The 22,063-nt window shown below is 40.6% G+C and overlaps 1 protein-coding gene and 1 pseudogene across 1 annotated transcript; one reads left to right on the top strand and one right to left on the bottom strand.

Moving 5' to 3' along the window:
• Positions 1-493: 493 nt before the first annotated feature.
• Iqcf2 (IQ motif containing F2) lies at positions 494-5,253 on the top strand. The gene is made up of 3 exons (XM_074059293.1): positions 494-661; positions 4,032-4,109; positions 4,870-5,253. The coding sequence occupies exons 1-3, from the start codon at positions 494-496 to the stop codon at positions 5,251-5,253; spliced, it is 630 nt and encodes a 209-aa protein (XP_073915394.1).
• A 2,423-nt stretch (positions 5,254-7,676) lies between these two features.
• LOC141418582 (small ubiquitin-related modifier 2-like) lies at positions 7,677-8,163 on the bottom strand (annotated as a pseudogene).
• Positions 8,164-22,063: the final 13,900 nt, after the last annotated feature.

Genomic DNA, 22,063 nt, shown 5'->3' on the forward strand with positions numbered 1-22,063 from the left:
TGCACAGCAATATAATTCTTTATCATGACCTCCTTTTTTTCTTTACATATATTATAGGTAATCTAAGCTTTGGGTAATAAAAGGCTTGTAAACATTCTTTTTCATTGACAGTAAAAAACACATTTTATCGCCCAGCCACCACACCACTTAAAGGGCCCAGCAGGGCAAGTGGAGCACATTGGAGGGCAGGTCAGGATGCAGAACTCAGGGTACACTGGACCAGAGCAAGAACCTGAGCTGGGTCAAGAATCCTGAGCCAGACCCCCCGTGAGTCATGGCATCATTCTGGCCAGCATGGCCACTGCTGTTTGCTGCTCATGCTGAAGGTAGGAATGATGCAGGCTGGCCTCTACTTCTGCCAGGATTAGGCTTACAACCCACACCTGCATGGTGACCAACTGGTGCAGTTGGGCTGTAAGAAATACCCCAGCCACATGAATACCTGTCCCCATCAAATCTCCCCAAAAGCTGTGATGTTGTTAATTATGCCAGCATGACCAGGAACCAGCACATTCCCCAGTACTGTTGGCAGTACCGACGCCATGGCAGATCCCTCAACATCATCAAGAGGAAGGAGGGCCTCCTCCCTGTCATCGGTACAGCACAGGACCCATCATCTTCAGCAACGCTGGGTCCTGTGAGCAGCAAACAACCTGCCAGGGTGAGAGTCACATTCTTGGCAATACCTGCAACAACCACCTAGCCGAGGACTGTGACATGTTAACCACTGTGTGGGACCTGCACTGAATTCAAAGGGTGCCAGGCTATCCTTGGAGGGTGGGAGGGTGTGCGCTGTCTCTCTCTCTCTCTCTCTCTCTCTCTCTCTCTCTCTCTCTCTCTCTCTCTCTCTCTCATCTCATCTCATCTCAGAAGATGGTGGCAGAAAGAGATTTACACCAATGACCCTATCATCTGCAGAATAGCTGAGTGGGGTGTCAGCAGCAATGAGACCCCATACTAAATTGTTCAGAATTTGTGGGGTGAATCATGGGGTAGAGAGGCTGGATGAGGAACATGACCAGCACCTCCAAGGATGGAACATGGTGTCAGCTGCAACCTTGCCATGGAGGAGTTGTGCACATTTAGGTGGATGTCTCTGGGTGTGCAGTTTTCTAAGAAGTGATTCTACAAACCATAACCAAATGGAGCCTATGGCGTGTGCATCCGGCTGGATAGAGAAAAAAGGTGATTGTCAATATTGAATACTGGTAATGGCCCTGGAACCCATAGAAGAGGTGCCTGTGGACATGAAGATCAACGTGGTACTGGCTGAAAGAGGGAATATTCTGAGAAGAGCTGAGTTGGATGAGAGACACCTGCACAGGACAGTTCTGCCTCCAGGTGCCTACCATCAGCCTGAGACAGGAAGTGCGGAACCTCCCTTTTCTTCCACAGAGCGCTTGGTGTTCTGCGTTTACCAGCTGTGGTCTATACTGTGGCATTTAAGAGGTAAAATGATTAGGACTTTTCCCTTGTTCTGATGTCACCTTGGAATCAGTGGGGGAGGGAGGTGGCGATTTCAAATTGCCCATGTGATGAATAAAATATTTGATTTCACCAGAAAAAAAGAGATATATTCTATAGCTTATATATTTTATATTACATAGGTGTACATAAATAAAAGCATCACATGAAGTGATACCCTGCTTTCTAAAAGACACTATTTAGGGATATAAATCTTCATGTCCTTGGCTTGAGCACTAATTTCTTAAATATGACTCCTAAAACATAAGCAACTGAGGAGAGAGGGTAAGGAATGGATTGATTGAACTTCGTAAGAATAAAAATATCTGTGCATTCCACAGCACTGTCAAAGTAGTGAAGTCAAGCCACCGCATGGAGAAAAACTTTTGCATCTAATAATGGACTTGTGTCTAGAATATATAAAGCACTCTTACAATATAATAAAAATATCAGTGACCCAATTAAAATGAGCAAAGGACCTAAACAGACATTTCTCCATAGATGCACAAATGGTCAATGAGCACACAAATATGTTGGGCATCATTAATCATCAAAAAATAAAAACCTGGAGAAACTTCTCCAGTAGGATAACTAATCAGAAGGTAAGGGCTGGGACTGTAATCACAAGCGTATGGAAGAAAAGTAAATCACAGCTGGAAGAAAAGTAAAATGGTCTAACCCCTAAGGAAAACAGTGTGTCTGAAACTCAAGTGGCTAAACATATAGTTTGCTATATGGCCCAGAAGTTCCAATCAGAGATATACTCAGGAGAAAAGAAAAATACATGTCCGCACAAAAACGTGTGCATGAATGTTAAAAGCAGTATGCATAACAGCCCAAACTCCTATGACTGGATGGATAAACACGTGTAACCCGTGCAATGGTATATATCATCTGGTAACAGACAGTTAGGAAGTATTGACGCATGCTACAGTGTGGACAAACATTGAAAACATTATGCCAAGGGGAAGAACTCAGACACAAAAGTCCACTTATGTGATTTCTGGTCATGTGAAATACCCAAAATAGGCAAACCTATAGAGTCACAAATTAGATTAATTGTCACCGGGAACTGAGAGAGGAGATAATGGGGGTGTTGACTGCTGATGGTTATGGTGTTTATTTTGGGGGTGATGAAAATGTGCTGGAATCAGATAGAAGTGATGATTGTGCACCCATGTGAATATACGAAAAACCACTACTTACGCAACTTTAAATGGTGAGTTTTGTGGAATGTGAATTATAACTTTGCAAAAAGACCTGAGGCTGCAGGTGCGGCTCAATGGCAGAGTGCTTGCTTACCATGCACAAGACCCTGTGTTCAATTCCCGGCACCACAAAATTAATTCAGTAATGAAGATGTTTACAGACATTTAAAAACATTATAGAAAGACATGAAAGAATTCCCTAAGCAAATGGAAACACAGTCCATGTTTGTAGATGGGAAAACTCAGTATCAAAAAAAAAACAAAAAACCTCAGAGCCTTTCTTCTCAAAATAAATGCACATACAGTCAAAAATCCTAACATGATGTTCAGGAAATTACCACTGGCCCCATGAGATTTTTGATGGAAATCCAGAATTTGAATATCTTTGGAAACATCTGAATTTATGTTTTTAAAAATTCAGATTGGATCTCCCTGGTCTTGGTGCCTTATTTATGGTGGATCTTTAATGGCCTTCTCAACAATATCAAGTTTTACACATTTTCTTTGTTTAATTTTGGCAAGTTACATTTTGCTAGGAAGGCATTTCCTCTAAGTGGTCAAATGTTATTATGTTCTCTTACATTTATTTAAATCCCCGTTATCTCACCTTTCTCCTTCTACTCTGTTCTCTTTCTCCAGCTCCCAAGTTTATGAGGCATTTCTCTGTTGTGCAGATCTTATTAAAATATCATCTTTAAATTTATTTTCCATGACCCATTGTTGTTTCCTATGCATTTAAGTCTTGATTTTATTTACTTCTTTCTAGATTTTTCTGGTCTGTCTTTCTCAGGTTCCTAAGAAGCCTAAGTCAAGGGAAGGCAGGATATTCTGTATCTGAGAACACCCTGGGGAGATGTGTAGTAATACACTATCATAGTCCATCCTGCACTTTATATGACTGATCACACCAAAGGACTGTGGAGGACCTTTCCAGCAGGAGAGCACTGGCATGGTATGCCACTCAAGTGCCCTATTTTTCCATCCTGAGCACTGACACATGTGACAGAGGGAAGCAGACAGGTGGTACAAGTTCCCATGGAGCTTTTTCCTGAGAAAGACTCATCCCTGTGGAAGATACCCTAACCACTATGTCATAATGTGATTGTGAATTCATAGATTTAGTCATGGCAGGCCTTGGGAAGCAGAGAAATCAGGAGTAATGAACCATCTAGAGACAGGCCATGGGGAATCTACTTTGTGTAAGAGACCTGGTGGACTAGGGATGGGCGGGTTTCACCCTAGACTTCACAGGTCTTGGGAAAAGAGGGAATTCTGAAGAAGTAAGTGCCTTTGGAGAGAGCCATAGAAAAACAACATTCTTAACTCATTTCTGCATTTTCCATTTAATTCTAATGACAGGGTAAGGAAGAAGTAGTTGTAATTGTAAAGAAAAAAGAAGACAAAATTAAAGAGAGGAAGAAGCAACAGAAAAACCTGGTGAGTAGAATTCCACATGGTTTAAAAAAAAAATCCAGATCCTTTATAGCCATGTCATGGGGCTGTGGCATTCTCTTAGGGAACCTGAGTCTAAAATAACCAGCAGTCAATCAATATTGGCTCATTTTCCCTTCATCCCTTTCTCCACCTGGACTCTGGAGCTGGGTCTGGCTGCGGCATAGAAATGATTGTTAAGAATGAAATCCATCAAAAAAAATGTGTGGGCTAGAAGCAAAGGTCTCTGAACTAGGGAATAGAATGTTGCACATTTGGAGAATCTGGCACAGAATATGCAGTGAGGTTGCATACCTACCACAGTATCAAAATAGGTGTTTGTGGCAGAGAGAAATGCTCCTGTGGGTTTGGGGTCAGGCATTAACAGAGAAAAACAGGCCAAAGCTCTAAGAGCCCCCTCCCCCAAATCCTTGAAGAGATGGAGTGGAACTAAGAGAGCTCCTAGTTCCCTTACCGAAAGGTACACCCCTAGTGTACCTTTTACTTACTCATTGCTTTCCCCCTTGACCTGGTCACCAGTGAGGTGGTGGAGAGGACACTGTGACTCTGAGGAGAGTTGATGGGTCCATGGTGGAAAACAAGTGTCCCCACCAGGTGTCCTGGCTCCCCTGGTCAGTGTTCTGCTAACTCCCCTGAACTCTGAGGAAGAGCTGATGTTAAGTGAGAGAGCCCAGACCCCTTCCCCGAAGACCCTGGAAGTTGGTGGCAGGAAGTTCCCTGAGTGGTCTCTCTTATATCTGTGTAGAATGAGTTGGGAAAGAAAAACAAAACAGCAATACAGATCCAGGCCTGGTGGCGTGGTACCCTGGTGCGCCGGGTCCTGCTGCACGCGGCCCTCAGGGCCTGGATCATTCAGTGCTGGTGGCGGCTGATACTCATGAGGAAGGTGCAGAAGAAACGGAGGTCCGCGTTGATTGACTACACAAACAGAGAGAGGGCGGTAGTCAAGCTGCAGTCTTTGGTTCGTATGTGGCGCATCCATTGGCGATACTGCCAGGTGCTCAACGCCATCTACGTCATCCAGTGCCACTGGCTATGCCACAACTGCCAGACCTGCTCCCACCTCCGGGGCCACTGTGTGATCACCGCCACTCACCTGCAGTTCCACATTGAGATTGTCAACAACTAAGGTCTGGCAAGAAGAGGCACTGTGTATTCTGTCCCCAGTAAAGGTCTAACCTGGTCTGGTGTGTCATGGTGTCCCCATTTAGTGGGAATCTTGAAATTTGGGTCTTGCAACTTCCTGTTCTTAGAACTTCAGTGAGCTTTTCCCCCTGTGTTGATGGACCCCCATATTAAACTGACAATAGTCATATACCACTCATTCAGCTGTCAAAACAGAAACTGAGGTCCCAGTCTGCCCTTGATAGGACAGACCCAGAAGTTCCAGGTCCCATCCCCAGCCACATTCCTTCCTACCCAGTCAGGGGTCTGGGAGACACATGGGCTACATCCCTTGAAGACTGTGGGGGGCACCCCTGCATATGTGGATAAGTTATGAGGCTGTGCTCTGTAGCCTGGGGTGAGTGTTACCCAGGGTCTGGGTGCCTCAGTTTCCTCTGTGGCAACCATCTAGAGAAAATGGCCATGTTTGGCTGACTGTCCTAGGAGCAGTGCCATGTGGCCCCAGGTGGACAGGAAGTTGGCCTTAGTAGTGCCAGAACAATGGGCAGGTGAGAAGCCTGTGAACTAGTAGAAAATAGAAGTTCACAGCTCCACAGTTCTTTCTCCACAATTCCCTCACCAAAACTCCCCTCTCCAAGGGCAGTGTGACAGGCAGGGTGCCCTCTGATAGTCCCCCTCCCCCTACACTTATCCCAATTCTTGCTGATTTTATCAGCAAGATATGAGGCATGGTCTTAGTCTATGCATGACTACATATCTCACTGAATAAGTTTCGCCCATGTTTGCATTTCCATTGTATGGATTTATAACATCTCCTCTCCAAGTGCCAATTTCACTTCTGCCCTAGAACTCGTTAATGATGTCACCACCCACTTGGCTAAAGAAATGAGGAACAGACTGGATCCCAGCTTCCTACCACCTCACTCTCCATCCCACACTTACTGCTTTTCCTACATATGAAATTTTGTCTCCCTCAAAAGTCAATCTCTACTATCCTGTTGCCGTCTCAAGCTATTTGATCCTGCATGCCTAGCCCTGCTATCCAAATCATCAATGTCTGCCTCTTTAAAAAATACTTCCTTCACCAATCTCTGTTCTAGTTTTTTTTTTTTTGCTTTTCCTCATACCAAAAAACTGCCACTATTTCCACTTCTGTTCTTCCCATTTATCTCTTCAATCCATTCCAGTCTTCCTTTCTTTTTTCTCATTTTTTTAATGTATTTATTTTGGTGGTACTAGGATTTGAACTCAAGTCTTCACACTTACTACTACTTGAGCCATTCCACCAGCCCTCTTTTTTCTCATTTTAAATAGGAAGTTTATTTAAACAGAATGTTTGACTTTTGTTTAAAAGGGATTCATTTTGCTAGAGTAGTTTAGTCCCTGCTTAAAGACAGATTGCCCTACATGGAAGAGTTACAACCAAAAAAGTTACCAGGGTGATAGAGAAAGAATAAGTAACAGAGGAGGTGACTCTGATTAAAGGATGAAATACACATGTGTGAAATACCAAGGCGAAACCCCCTTGAACAATCAATGTAATTTCAAAAACTGAAGGACAGGATGGGCAAACAGGTCCTGTATGAGGTGGCTACCAGTGGGAGTCGGGAGGGCAAGGGACAGAGTGAAGGAGGGTGAATATGGTGGATGCACTTCGTATACATGTGTGAACATAGATCAATGAAAACTGCTGAAATTTTTCTAAGAAGTGGGGAGGAGGGATGAGGGAGAATGATGGAGGGGGTGAGCCTAATTAAGATATATTGTAATCGTATGTGTATATGCCCTGTGCTACTAATATATGCTAATAAACAAAAAAATAATAAAAACAAAAAAGGTACAAAATTGTCCTTGGAGGGCTAGGGACATGGCTCAAGTGGTAGGGTGCTTATTTAGTGAGCTTAAGGCCCTGAGTTCAAACCCCAGTACTGCCAAAAACCAAAAAGAAAACCATTGAAGACCAAAATTGTCCTTGGTTTTACAACGATAAATGAAAAGCACTAAAATTCTCCAATTAAGCAAGGCATATAAGGATGATTTTGCTGTTGTTGTTGTTGTTGGCGTTGGTTTGTTTAAACAGTGAGAGCAAAACAGCATAGTGGAATATAAAGATAAGAGCTGAATGTACAGCTGGATAGTGCTGAGTGGAAAAAGGAGGAATTTTTACAGACCAGTATTTCCCCGTCTCATCTCCATTTATGTCAGTCAAAATATACCACTGCCCATTTAGTAAAACATAAATAAATAAAACAAACATGCGATGTGCTCGTGCACACAACCCAGTTACTTTTTATAGAAGAAAGAATGGGGAAGGAGAAAATCAAAGAATACAGAAAACTAGACTGTAGGAGTTGGGGTGTGGTGGTCTGAGAATGTACTCTTGGTCTATCAGAACAGAGTTCTGGAGTAAAGTAGCAGGTTCCCTTGTCAGTAGACACTTCCTGTCTACTTCTAGAACACACCAATTGTATCTTCATTGTCCACTTCCAACTGTGCAGGTGTGTCTCTGCCACTGGAACCCATCCATTGTCTCTTCCTCCTCCGTTTCCAACTGCACAGGTGTGTCTTTCATTGATTGACTGCCTGTCAAATCAGAATCTGTTCTGCCTCATTGACAAACCCTGTTGGTCACAGTATACAGTGGTTTTCATTAGCTTACTAAGTGGTGTGTGCCTCTTCATCTTTTTGTTGTTGTTTTGCTTCCTGAAACAGGGTTTTGCTATACTGTAGCTCAGGCTGGCCTCCACCTGGCAATCCTCCTGCCTTAGCTTCCCAAGTGCTGGGATTACGGATGTGAGCTACAATGCCCAGCTATGCCTCTTAATCATCAACTGCACCACACAACCATCCTCCCCAAATTAATATGATTTATGTTCTCGGTCTTGACTCCTTCATTGGGCTTTTTGTTGGCCATGGCAAGTGCCAGTCTCCTCAGCGGCCATTTCACAAAAGAGGTATCAGGTTCACCATGAGCAAGCAGCACCAGGAGCAGCAAAAGAAAGTGTTCCAGTCTCTGTCCCCTCTCGCTCTGCTGACTGAAATCACAACTATTCCAACTGGCCAAGCCAGTGGTTCTCTGTGTTGATCTTCTGCAGCCCCTCTGACTAGGGTACAGAGTTGATTGCTTACTTACTGGAGCATGTAATCTTAAAAAAAAATTACACAATTTAATACATGTATACTTTAGAATATGTCTTTAATAGATGAGACATTTGTAAAAATTAAAAACCTTATTATCGTATCTTTCAATATTCACAATAATTAATATTTTCTATATATGTGCCTAATAGCTGGGCTTTGAAATACATAAAGCAGAATTCTCCTGTGGCCTTGATAGTCAATCACTACCCCACCACCAAACCCTTGCAATCACCGATCTGTATCTGTCCCTGTTGTTTTGGCTTTCCCAGAATGCCAGGTAAAAGGAAGTGACAGTCTGTAGCCTTTCGAGTCTGGTTTCTTTCATGTACCATAATGCATATCTTTCTTTGTTTTTTTTTCTTAGTGTGTATTAATTGTATAAAGAAGTTTCACAGTGATATTTCCCTATATGAAGATAATGTACTTTAATCAAACTCACCCTTCTATTAATTGCTCTTTCTTTTTTTTTTTTTCCTAGTGATCCGGGAGTAGAAGTCAGAGCCTCGTGCTTGATAACAGGAGCACTACCGTTTGAGCCACTCCGCCTCCCCTTTTTCTGTTGGTTATTTTAGAGATAGCGTCTTGCTTTATGTCCTGGGGCCAGCCTACACAGTGATCCTTGTACTTGTCATCCCACATAACTGAGATGTCATGTGTATGCCACCACCCTCAGCCACTGGGTCAGATGGGGTCTTGCAAACTTTTTGCCCAGGCTGGCCTCAAACTGCAATCTTTCTGATCTCCTTCTCCTGAGTAGCTGGGATTATAGGCTTGAGCCCCAGGGCCGGGCTTAATTCCTCCTTCTTATCTCTCCTCCCCTACCCCCCACCTTTTAAAACAATTTAACAGGTTTCATTATCCTAATTGCACATATGCTTTCATCATATTCACCCCACATTCACCCTGTCCTTTTGCTCCCCGGGATACAGTCCTGCCATTTTACACATGTGTCATTTTTTTTTAGGTCTAGGTTGCAAATATGAGAGAACATGCCATATTTGTCTTTCTTAGTCTGCCTCGTTTCTCTTGACATGACAAGTTCCAGTTCCATCTGGTTTCCTGGGTACGACATGATTTCATTCTTTGTGGTTGAACAATACTCTGTTGTGCATATATACCACACCTCTTTATCCACTAGCTGATGGCCACCTAGGCTGATTCCATAGCTTGGCTACTGTGAATGATGCTGCTTTGAACACGGGCGTGCAGGTGTCTCTATTGTATGCTGACTCACATTCCTTCAGATACATGCCAGCAGTGGCACAGCAAGATCATGTGGTATTGCTATTTTTGTTTTCTGAGGACCTCCATACTGTTCCCGTTAGCGGCTGCACTGATTGGCATTCAACAGTGTGTGAGGTTCCTTTTTCTGATGCATCCTCAACATTTGTTGTTCGCTTTCTTGATGATTACCGTTCCGACTGGGGTGAGATGGAGTCTCAGTGTAGTTTTGATTTGCATTTCCTTTATGGCTGAGGACATTGAACATTTCTTCATGCATTTATTGGCCGGCCATCATACTTCTTTTAAGAAATGTCTGTCCAAGTCATTTGCCATCTATTAATTGGATTATTTGTTCTTTTAGTGTTTAATTTCTGGAGCTCTTTATATATCCTGGGTATTAATCCCTTGTCAGATAAATAACTGGAAAAGGTTTTCTCCTATTCTGTAGACTGTCTCTTTATTCTAGTGACCATTTTCTTTGCTGTGCAGAAGCTTTTTAATTGGATGCAACATTATTTGTCAATCCTTGCTATTATTTCCTGAGCTATTGGAGTCCTACTCTCTTGTATATGCTTTTATGTTCCAGTGTTTTTCCTATGCTTTCCTGTAGTAGTTTCAGGTCTTACATTAGGGTCTTTGATCCATTTTGAATTGATTTTCATACAGGGTGAAAGACTGGGATCTAGTTTCAGTCTTCGTCAAGTGGAGATCCAAATTCCCAACACCATTTGTTGAGGAGGCTGTCTTTACTCCAATGTATGTTTTCAGCACCTTTGTCAAAATCAGATAATGTAACTGTGTGAGCTTACTTCTGGGTCTTCTATTCAAATGATCTATGTGTCGCCTTTGTGCCAGTTCCATGCTGTTTTTGTTACTATTGCTCTGTAGTATAGTTTGGAGTCAGATATTGTGATACCTCTAATATTGTTCTTTTCACTCAGAATTGCTTTTTCTATTTGGGGTCTTTTTTGCTTCCATATGAATTATAGGATTGTTTTTCTACTTCTGTGAAAACGACACTGGAATTTTCATGGGGCTTGCATTGACTCATAGATTGATTTCAGTGGTGTAGCCATTTTCACAATATTGATTCTGCCAATCCATGAACATGGGGGGCCTTTCTATCTTCTAGTGTCTGTCAATTTCTCCCCTCAGTGTTTTATAGTTTTCATTGGAGAGGTCTTTCACCTCCTTAGTTAAATTTATTCCCAGGTATTTTTTTCAGGTTATTATAAATGGGATTATTTTCCTGATTTCTTTCTCAGCCTGTTTGCTGTTGGTATATAGAAAAGCTGCTGGGTTGATTTTATATCCTTCTACTTTGCCAAAAGTACTTGTCAGATCTAAGAGGTTTTTGGTGGAATCTTTAGGATCTTTTAAGTATAGGATCACATCAACTGTAAATAGAGATAATTTGACATCTTTTTTTCTTATTTGAGGAACAGTGGATTTAGTTCTTCTGAACAAGCCTGATAGAATTCAGGTGTGAGTCCATCCAGTCCTGGGCTTTTCTTTGTTGGAAAAGTCTTTATTACTGCTTCCATTACCATTGCTTGTTATAGATTTGTTTGGTGGTTTATATCCTCTTGGATATAATTTTGGTAGATCACGTGCACTTAGAAACATGTCCATTTTTTCTAGATTTTCAAGTCTATTAGAACATAGATTTAGAAGTATCCCCTAATGCTGTGCTCAGATTCATTAGTATTTGTTACGTTACCTTTCTCATCCTTAATTTGATTAGTTTTTGTCTTCTTCCTTTTACTTTTGGTTAATTTGACTGAGGGCTTGTTAATCTTTTAAAAGATTCAACTTTGTACTGTTTGTTTAGTCTCCATTTCATTAATTTCTGCTCTGGTCTTTATTATTTCTTTCTGTCTACTGTTTTGGGGGTTGGCTTGTTCTTGTTTTTCTAAGAGCTTGAGGTTATATATGAGATCTCTCTTATTTTTTTTAATGAAGGCACTCACAACTATGAACTTTCCTTTTAGTACTGACTTTGCTGTATCCTAAAAGTTCTGGTAAGTTGCGTTTTCATTTTCACTTGATTCTAGAAAATTTTTGATTTCCTTCTTATTTATTCGATGACCCACTGTTCAAGATTGAATTATTAGCTGAGAGTGGTGGAACATGCCTGTAATCCCAGCACTTGGGAGGCCAAGTCAAGAGGATTTCAAGTTTGAGGATAGCCTGAGCTACATAGTGACATACTGTTTTTAAAACAGTGACTTGTTCAGTATCCATGTATTTGGAAATTTTCTGTGGTTTCTCTTGTTATTGATTTCTAGTTTTTATTCTACTGCTGTCTGGTAAAATACAAGAAATTATTGCAATTTTCCTATTCATTAAGACTTGCTTTATGTCCTAGGATATGATCTATTTAGAGAAAGGTTCATGGATTGTTGAGAAGACTGTGTATTCTGTGACTGTGCCTGTTAAGTCCGTTTGATCTATAGTGTTAATTCCTTGCTGATGTTTTTGTCTGGATGACCTGTTGGTGAGAGTCAAGTATTAAAGTCACCCACTATTGTTGTGTTAGGAGGTCTATCTGTGTTTTTATGTGAAGTAGTGTTTGCACCAACTTTTGGCATGTATATGTTTATAATTGCTATATCCTCCTGATGGATGGTTCCCTTTATTAATATGAAATGACCTTCTTTGTTTCTTCTAATTTTGGTTTGAAGTCTTTGCCAGTGAGGTGCATTTCTTGTAAGCAACAAATGATCAGGTCTTGTTTTTTCAATCCAGTCCACCATGCTGTGTCTTTTGACTGGATAATTTAGATCATTAATATTCAGAGTTATTATTGAAAGCTATGTGGAAGTTCCTGCCATTTTATTGGTTTTGTGGTGTTTGATTTTTCCTTACTCCTCATTTGCTTGTATACTCATCTAGTGAGATTTAGTTTTACCCATATTTTTATGACTGTGTTTATCATCCACCTCTGTGTATAGGATTCCTTTAAGTATCTTCTGAAGCACTGGTTTAGTAGTCATGAATTGCTTTATTTTTTTAAATCATGGAAGGTTTTTATTTCTCCTTCAATTATGAAGGATAGCTTTGCTGGGCATAATAATCTAGACTAGCATTTATTTTTTTCAGGGCTTGAAATACATCATTTCATGCCCTCCTTGCTTTTAAAGTTTCTATTGAGAAATACACTGTTACCCTAATGGATTTGCTTATAGGTGACTTGGCACATCCTCTTGCAGCTTTCAATACTCTTTGCTTGTTCCATATGCCTACTATTTTAACTATAATATGATGCAGGGAGGTTCTTTTCTGCTCTTGTCTCTTTGGAGTCCTAAAAGCCTCCTGTACCCGGATGACCAACTCTTTTTCAAGATTCAGGAAATTTTTTTGACAGGTACCAGTGGCTCACACCTGTAGCATAGCTACTCAGGAGGCAGAGATCAGGAAGATCACTGTCCGAAGTCAACCCCAGGCAAATAGTTCACAAGATCCTATCTCAAAATAAACCTGTCACAAAAAAAAGGCTGGTGAAGTGGTTCAAGCAATAGGAGTGCTGCCTAGAAAGCATGAGGCCCTGAGTTCAAACCCCAGTACTGCCAAAAAAATAGGGGAGATTTTCTATTTTATTGAATATGTTTTCTATGCCTTTAGCTTGCACCTCTTCTCCTTCTATGCCCATGATTCATAGGTTTGCTCTTTTAATGGTGTCCCAGAGGTCTTACATGCTCCATTTCTTCCATTCCTACTTCTTTAGTTTTTTTCTCTATCTTCATCTGCATGTTCTGATACATCTACCTTGCTTGAGTGAGCCTAATGCTCTGTCTTAAAGTAGATCCAGTCTACTAGAGAGAACTTCTGAGCTTATTTGGCTTGCTGAGCTTTTAATTTCCAGAGTTTCAATTTGATATTTTTTTCAGAATTTCTATATCTTTATTGAATTCTCTTTCATGTCCTGCATTGTCTTATTTCATTCAGCTCCTCGAGATTTCTTGGCGTTGATCCTAGTATTTACTTGCGTCCTCTTAAATTTCATTGATCATTCTTATAATCACTTTTTTTAATTCTTTGCCTGACATTCCATCCACTGCACTATCATTAGTGTGTATTACTAAGAAGTTGTTGAGACTTAGAGACATCATTCTGCCTCATTTTTTCATATTTCTTGTGTTTCTACATTAAGATTTGTGCATCTGAGCCCAAGTCATTGTTGGAAGTTTTAATTGCCTATAGTCTTTCAGTATGAAATAGTCTCAATATTTAGGTGGGACCAGGCTCAGGTGTAGTGTAATGGCCATGTTGAGGTCCATTTCTCAACACTGGACTAGAAGTAGAGCCTAGTAGTCAAGCATTTGCCCATGTGACCAGGATACTGGGCCTAATCTCCAGCACTACTCAGATAGAGGTAAAACTAGCTGGAGTCTCAGAGGGTGGGTTGTACACTTCTGGGTTGATTTCACTTTAAAAGCTTCCCTTCTTTTGTATACTAGGAGCCACTGCTGGCTGCAGGGAGCTTTATAGCCTATAGGCTAGGCAGGTTCCCATTTGCTCCACAATCTCTCCCCAGTTTGTGTACCCAGGAGTAGCAAGTATCCAAAGCTTGGAGTGACCCCTGAATGCATCAGAGAGTGGGGGAACAAACAGAGCACTGAATTCTGCCCTGACTGGAGGAGAATTGAGGGACCTAGTCACTCTGCCTTTGGGTCTCAATACTTACAGACCCTGTCCAGTAGTTTACCATGCTTTGGGAGGAGGGAGCTATGGAAGTCTTGTGATTCAGAGGGTCTGAACCCAGGGTTCTTAGTCCTTCCTGGCAGCAAACACATGGGGATTCAGTCTCTAGATGTGGGCCTCAGTGCTTTCAGATCCTTGCCCAGCAGTTCACCTCTACGCATGGAGGAGGAAGCTATGGATATCATGTGATTTATAGAGTCTGGGCTCAGGGCCTTCAGACACACTTAGCAGCCAACACTTTCAGCTAGGAGGTAGATCCTGAAGGCCAAATACTATGCCAGCCACAGGCCTGGTGCTTTGTTTCCATCATAACAGGCAATTGGACTCACTTCTCCTCAGGGAGAGCAGAGCATCTGACCACGATGCCATTCACTGCTGGAGCTCCCCACTGTTGAACTTCTGTGTGGAACCATGTCAGACCATCTCCCTCCACATGACCATCTCTCACAACTGTCTCCCACCCAGACACTGTTAGGGTATCCCAAGACTCCCTGAGCCATGATTGTTTTCAAGCCCCCAGAGTATCTCATTCTCAAACAATAGTCCCCCTCTCAAGATGATGTCTCGCTCTCAAAAATGTGGGGAGTCAAAAGTCATCTACATGTTTAATGCAATTCCCATCAAAATTCCAATGACATTCATTAAAGAGATTGAAAAATCTACTGTTAAATTTATATAGAAACACAAGAGGCCATGAATAGCCAAGGCAATACTCAGTCAAAAGAACAATGCAGGAGGTATCACAACACCTGACTTCAAACTATATTACAAAGCAATAACAATAAAAACAGCATGGTACTGGCACAAAAACAGACATGAAGACCAGTGGAACAGAATAGAGGACCCAGATATGAAGCCACACAGTTATAACCAACTTATTTTTGACAAAGGAGCTAAAAATGCGTGATGGAGAAATAGCAGCCTCTTCAACAAAAACTGCTGGGAAAACTGGTTAGCAGTCTGCAAAACACTGAAACTAGATCCATGTATATCACCCTATACCAAGATTAACTCAAAATGGATCAAGGATCTTAATATCAGACCACAAACTCTAAAGTTGGTATAGGAAAGAGTAGGAAATACTTCGGAATTAGTAGGTATAGGTAAGAACTTTCTCAATGAAACCCCAGCAGCACTGCAACTAAGAGATAGCATAGATAAATGGGGCTTCATAAAACTAAAAAGCTTCTGCTCAACAAAAGAAATGGTCTCTAAACTGAAGAGAACACCCACAGAGTGGGAGAAAATATTTGCCAACTATACATCAGACAAAGGACTGATAACCAGAATATATAGGGAACTTAAAAAACTAAATTCTCCCAAAACTAACGAACCAATAAAGAAATGGGCAAGTGAACTAAACAGAACTTTCTCAAAAGAAGAAATTCAAATGGCCAGAAAACACACGAAAAAATGCTCACCATCTCTAGCAATAAAGGAAATGCAAATTAAAACCACGCTAAGATTCCACCTCACCCCTGTTAGAATAGCCATCATCAGCAACACCACCAACAACAGGTGTTAGCGAGGATGTGGGGAAAAAGGAACCCTCTTACACTGTTGGTGGGAATGTAGACTAGTACAACCACTCTGGAAAAATATTTGGAGGCTACTTAAAAAGCTAGACATCGATCTACCATTTGATCCAGCAGTATCACTCTTGGGGATATACCCAAAAGACTGTGACACAGGTTACTCCAGAGGCACCTGCACACCCATGTTTATTTCGGCACTATTCACAATAGCCAAGTTATGGAAACAGCCAAGATGCCCCACCACTGACGAATGGATTAAGAAAATGTGGTATCTCTACACAATGGAATTTTATGCAGCCATGAAGAAGAACGAAATGTTATCATTCGCTGGTAAATGGATGGAATTGGAAAACATCATTCTGAGTGAGGTTAGCCTGGCCCAAAAGACCAAAAATCGTATGTTCTCCCTCATATGTGGACATTAGATCATGGGCAAACACAACAAGGGGATTGGACTTTGAGCACATGATAAAAGCGAGAGCACACAAGGAAGGGGTGAGTATAGTTAAGACACCTAAAAACTAGCTAGCATTTGTTGCCCTTAACGCAGAGAAACTAAAGAAGATACCTTAAAAGCAACTGAGGCCCATAGGAAAAGGAGACCAGGAACTAGAGAAAAGGTTAGATCAAAAAGAATTAACCTAGAAGGTAACACCCATGCACAGGAAATCAATGTGAGTCAATGCCCTGTATAGCTATCCTTATCTCAACCATCAAAAACCCTTGTCCCTTCCTGTTATTGCTTATACTCTCTCTACAACAAAATCAGAAATAAGGGCAAAATAGTTTCTGCTGGGTATTGAGGGGGGGGGAGAGGGAGGGGGCGGAGTGGGTGGTAAGGGAGGGGGTGGGGGCAGTGGGGAGAAATGAACCAAGCCTTGTATGCACATATGAATAATAAAAGAAAAAGGAAAAAAAATGTGGGGAGTCACCAGAGCTGAACAGGGAGCCAAGCAGCAGCTCCCCCACTGGAGCTGGAAGAGCTGAAACCTTCAGCACAAGAACTGCATGGAGAAGGTTGGCACTCAAACAACAAAGGTGCCCAGCATGAAACCTGTTGAGGAGAGCTGTGAGGACCCAGTGAGCAGAAGTGAAGCCTCACCATGCTGTGGCCCAGAACAAAAACCCTCTCTGGAGCAAGTAGCAAACTTCCCTGGAGGGCGTGAATCCCGCTCTGAAGCCTGAACAGCTCCTACTGCTGCCGGGGAGACCCACACTTGAGCTCTCATGACCACCAGTGGAAGGCCTTCAAGGAGCAGGTGCCCAGCAGGGAAAATTTACTGGGACCCAGCAGCAACCCACAAAAGTCACAGGGAATGGGTAACAGTGTGTCAGCACTGCCATCAGGGAGCTGCACCTCCAACCCCACCAGAGGTTGGACAACAACTGGACAAAATCCTGCCCTTGGTGCATAACTACAGTATATACGTTCTGGGGACCTTGAGATATGGGAACAACACAAATGTGAATGGGGTGAGGCTGATCAAAACAAACCCCGAAGAGTTAGATCTGCAAACTCCTCTCTTTCTACAGCACCAGTCACTAACCCAAAAGCAGGTATACAATTTAGCCTGCCATCTGGTGGACTGAAAGACTCAGACACAGAAGGATGGAAGAACAACAGAAATAGAAAATTCACAATTTTTACATAAAATTTATGCCAAGTGCTGCCGAAACTATAATGTAGATCTCTTACTCATTTACTTGTAGCTATTTTTTTCTTTTCTTTTTCTGTACATTCCAACAGTGGTTTTGCCTTCCTACTCCCCAATTTCCTCTTTTGATCTACCTCCCTCCCTCCCCTCTCACTGCAGACATTCAAACCACCATCAAGTTTACAACCCTAAACTTCTCTTCTTCTCTCCTTTCTACTACCCTCCCCAATTCATACTTTCTACCTGTCAACTGCCAGAAAAACTCCCTAGCTATCAATCTCCTTTCTCTTTGTCCACCTTCCCGCAATCCTCCTTCAGGACAAATAAGTCCAATAGATAAAAGGGATCCTTAGATTTTCTTTTCTCTCTTTTTTTCAGTTCTGTGGAGTTTATATTTGTTTATCTGCCTGTTAAATTTTCTCCAATATTCTTCCCCCATTTCACCCCTATTTTATTACTTACCTGATCTCTTCTACCCACTCTACTCCGCCTCCTAATTAACACCTTATATTAACTCAGCCACTGCCCCCTCCTGTTACATAAACTTTTTACCTCTTATTACCCACTAGACCATTCCCTCTTTCTCTGTCCCATTACAACTCCTCCTACCTTTAGCCTTCCAGGACCACAAAGATTCATCTTTGCTCCAATTGAAAAACAAACATACTGGAACAGTATGGAACTGAGTCAGCTGTAACTGATCATCAGTGATTACCATAACTTCAAAGCTGCAGTTCAATAACTGAGAGACAGCTTTAGTACCTAAGCCTTCTTTCCCTATGTGAAGCAGGGGATAGAATTCAACATCTTGAGAATAAGAAGCTGAAGGGATTGATATTTAGCCACTACCCCCCATCTTAACCACCACCAGAGCTTAACCACTGCCAAGTCCTGTACAATCCTTCATAAAACCCCAACCATGAGAGCACAAGGGACTGGAATCCTGAATCAAAAACAACCCTGGATGCATAAATCTCAACACAGAAACATGAAACAGCAAGGCAATAGCTCCCTCTCAAAAGCCAGCTTCATAGTAAAGATCTAAAAAACAATGAAAATAAATAAATATCAAATATTGAATTCCAAAAAATAATAGAATGATTAGTGAGCTCAAAGAAGAGACACAAAAGCTAGTGTCTGATCTCAAAGAGAATATGAATAAACAACTAAAAGAGCTCAAAGAGAATGTAAACAAACAGATGAATGAAAATAAGAAGACCATGCAGGATATGAAAGAGGAACTCAATAAAGATATAGAAATTCTGAGAAAGATCAATCTGAAATGAACATCTCAAGATCCCAAATAAAAATCTCAATCAAAAGCTTAGCAAATATAGTGGAGCAAGTTGAAAATAGAATATCAGGAAGACAAAATGAAGAATTAGATCAAAGAGTAAAAGAACAGGAAAAAATCCTAAGAAAACATGAATGGAACATGCAAGATATCTGGGACACTATGAAAAGACCAAACCTATGAATCATGGTTACAGAAAAAGGAGAAGAGATACAAGCTAAAGGCATAGATAACCTATTTAGTAAAATAATAGCTGAAAACTTTCTCAACCTAGAGAAAGGTACAGGAAGCTTATAGAGCACCAGACAATCAGGACCAAAAAAGAAACACATGCAGACATAGCATAATCAAACACTCAATTACAGAACAAAAAAATAATAATGAAAGCTGCAAAAGAGAAAAGACAAGTCACATATAAAGGCAAATCCATTAGAATAACAGCAGATTTCTCAACACAAACTCTAAATGCAAGAAGGTCATGGAAAGACATATTTCAAGCCCAGAAAGAAAGCAACTGTCAACCTAGACTAGTCTATCCAGCAAAACTATCCTTCCTAGCTGGGTGCTGGTGGCTCATGCCTGTAATCCTAGCTACTCAGGAGGCAAAGATCAGGAGGATTGTGGTTCAAAGCCAGCCTGGGCAAATAGTTCACAAGATCCTGTCTCAAAAAAAAAATCACAAAAAAGGGCTGTTGGAGTAGGCTGTGAATCCAAACTATATCTACAGTTTATAGATATAGTTTATATGTATACATATATATATATATATAGAGAGAGAGAGAGAGAGAGAGAGAGAGAGAGACAGAGAGAGAGAGAGAGAGAAATTAAACCCTTCCACAACAAGCAAAAACTAAAGGAATTCATGACTGCCAGGACAGCACTACAGAAAATACTTAAAGGACTCTTACACACAGAAGAAGAAATTAGAGTGAGACAGAATGATGCAAGAAAGAGTAAACCCTTTTCACCAAGCAAACCAGTAAATGAGGAATAGATAAAAAGTAAACAATGGGAATAAAAATGACTGGAAACACCATGCACCTCTCAATACTAACACTGAATGTCAATGGCCTTAATGCCCCAATCAAAAAACAGAATAGCAAACTGGGTTAAAAAAAAAAAAAAAGACCCAACCATATGTTGCTTATGAGAGACTCATCTGATTGAAAAAAAATAAACACTGATTTAGAGTCAAAGGGCAGAAAAAAGTTTTCCAAGCAAATGGACTCCATAAACAGGCAGGAGTAGCTATGCTTATATCTGACAAGGTAGACTTCAGACTAAAGTCAGTCAGAAGAGACAATGAAGGTCACTTCATATTAGTTAGAGGAAATGCTCCAAGAATTGTTCTTAATTCTTAACATATAAGCACCAAATATAGGGGTACCCAACTACATTTAAAAAAACACTAATGGACTTAAGAGCACAAACAGACCCTAACACAGTGATAGTGGGAGAACTGAATACCCCACTGTCATCAATAGATAGGTCATCTAGGCAAAAGATCAATAAAGAAACTTCAGAGCTACTGCACACATTAGACCAAATGGACATAATAGATATCTACAGAGTATTTCACCCCACAACCATGCAATACATATTCTTTTCTGCAGCTCATGGAACTATCTCCAAAATGGATCATATTTTAGGCCACAAAGCAAATCTCAACAAATTCAAGAAAACTGAAATAACCCCCTACATCATATCAGATCAGAGGAGTAAAACTAGACCTCAACAACAAAAGAAACCAAAGAAAATATTCAAACACCTGGGGACTGAACAACACACTGATGAATGACCAGTGGGTCACCCAAGAAATAAGGGAAGAAATCAAAAAGTTCCTAGAATCTGATGAAAATGAAAATACAATGTGCCAGAATCTGTGGGACACAGCAAAGACCATGCTAGGGGGAAAGTTTATAGTTATGAGTGCCTACATTAAAAAAAAACAGAGACCTCCCAAATAAACAACTAATGATGTACCTTATACTTCTAGAAAAACAAGATCAAACCAAACCTGAAACTAGCATATGGAGAGAAATAATAAAGATAAAATCTTATTATCAATAACATCAATGTCATTGAAATCAATGACATCAAGACCAAAAAAAAAAGAAAAACTATACAAGGAATCAATAAAACAAAAAGTCAGTTCTTTGAAAAGATTAATAACATTGACAAACTCTTAGCCAACTTGACAAAACAGAGGAGGGAAAAGACCAAATTAATAAAATCAGAGATTAAAAAAGGATATAGCCACAAATACTAACAAAATCCAGAGGCTCATTAGAGAATACTTTGAAAACATATTAAAATACACTGGAAAATCTAGAAGAAATGGATACATTTCTAGATGCATATAACCAACCAAATTGAAGCAAAAACCATTAACCACCTAAATAGACATATTACAAGTGATGAGACTGAAGCAGTAATAAAGAGCCTCCCTACAAAAAAGAGCCCAGGACCTGATGGATTCAAGGCCGAACTTTACCAAACCTTTAGAGAAGAATTAATACCAATATTCCTCAAACTTTTCCAGGAAAGAAAGGGAAGGAACACTACCAACTCATTCTATGAAGACAGCATTATACTCATTCCAAACCCAATAAAGATGCAACAAAAAAAGAGAATTATAGACCAATATCTTTAATGAATATAGATTCAAAGACTCTCAACAAAATACTGGCAAACAGATTCAACAACACATCAAAAAGATCATATGCCATGACAAGTCAGTTTCATTCCAGGTACTCAAGGGTGGTTCAACATACATAAATCTATAAATGTAATACAGTATATAAACAGAAGCAAGGATAAAAACCACATGATCCTCTTAATAGATGCAGAAAAAACCTTTGACAAAATTCAACACTCTTTCATGATAAAAACTCTGAACAAACTAGGAATAGAAGGAATATTCCTCAACATAATAAAGGCTATATATGACAAAACCTATAGCCAACATTATCCTAAATGGAGAACAACTGAAACCATTCCTGCTGAAGTCAGGAATGAGACAGGGATGCCTGCTTTCCCCACTCCTAGTCAATATAGTTTTGGAATTCCTAGCCAGAGCAATAAGACAAAAGCAAGAAATAAAAGGGATTCAAATAGGGAAGAAAGAAATCAAACTATCCCTATTTGCAGATAACATGATTCTATACCTAAAAGACCTTAAAAACGCTACCAAAAAATTAGAAATCATAAAGTCATTTGGCAAAGTAGCAGGATATAAAATTAACCTACAGAAATCAGTAG

The sequence above is a fragment of the Castor canadensis genome, chromosome 17, assembly GCF_047511655.1.
Source record: "Castor canadensis chromosome 17, mCasCan1.hap1v2, whole genome shotgun sequence".
Taxonomy (NCBI): Eukaryota; Metazoa; Chordata; class Mammalia; order Rodentia; family Castoridae; genus Castor; species Castor canadensis.

Bases quoted from the DNA above. Each gene is read 5' to 3' on its own strand.
- Iqcf2 (XM_074059293.1), top strand. From the start codon at position 494: ATGACCAGGAACCAGCACATTCCCCAGTACTGTTGGCAGTACCGACGC. The intron at 662-4,031 runs GTGAGAGTCACA...TTCTAATGACAG, and splicing joins GCAGCAAACAACCTGCCAGG to GGTAAGGAAGAAGTAGTTGT. The intron at 4,110-4,869 runs GTGAGTAGAATT...ATATCTGTGTAG, and splicing joins AGAAGCAACAGAAAAACCTG to AATGAGTTGGGAAAGAAAAA.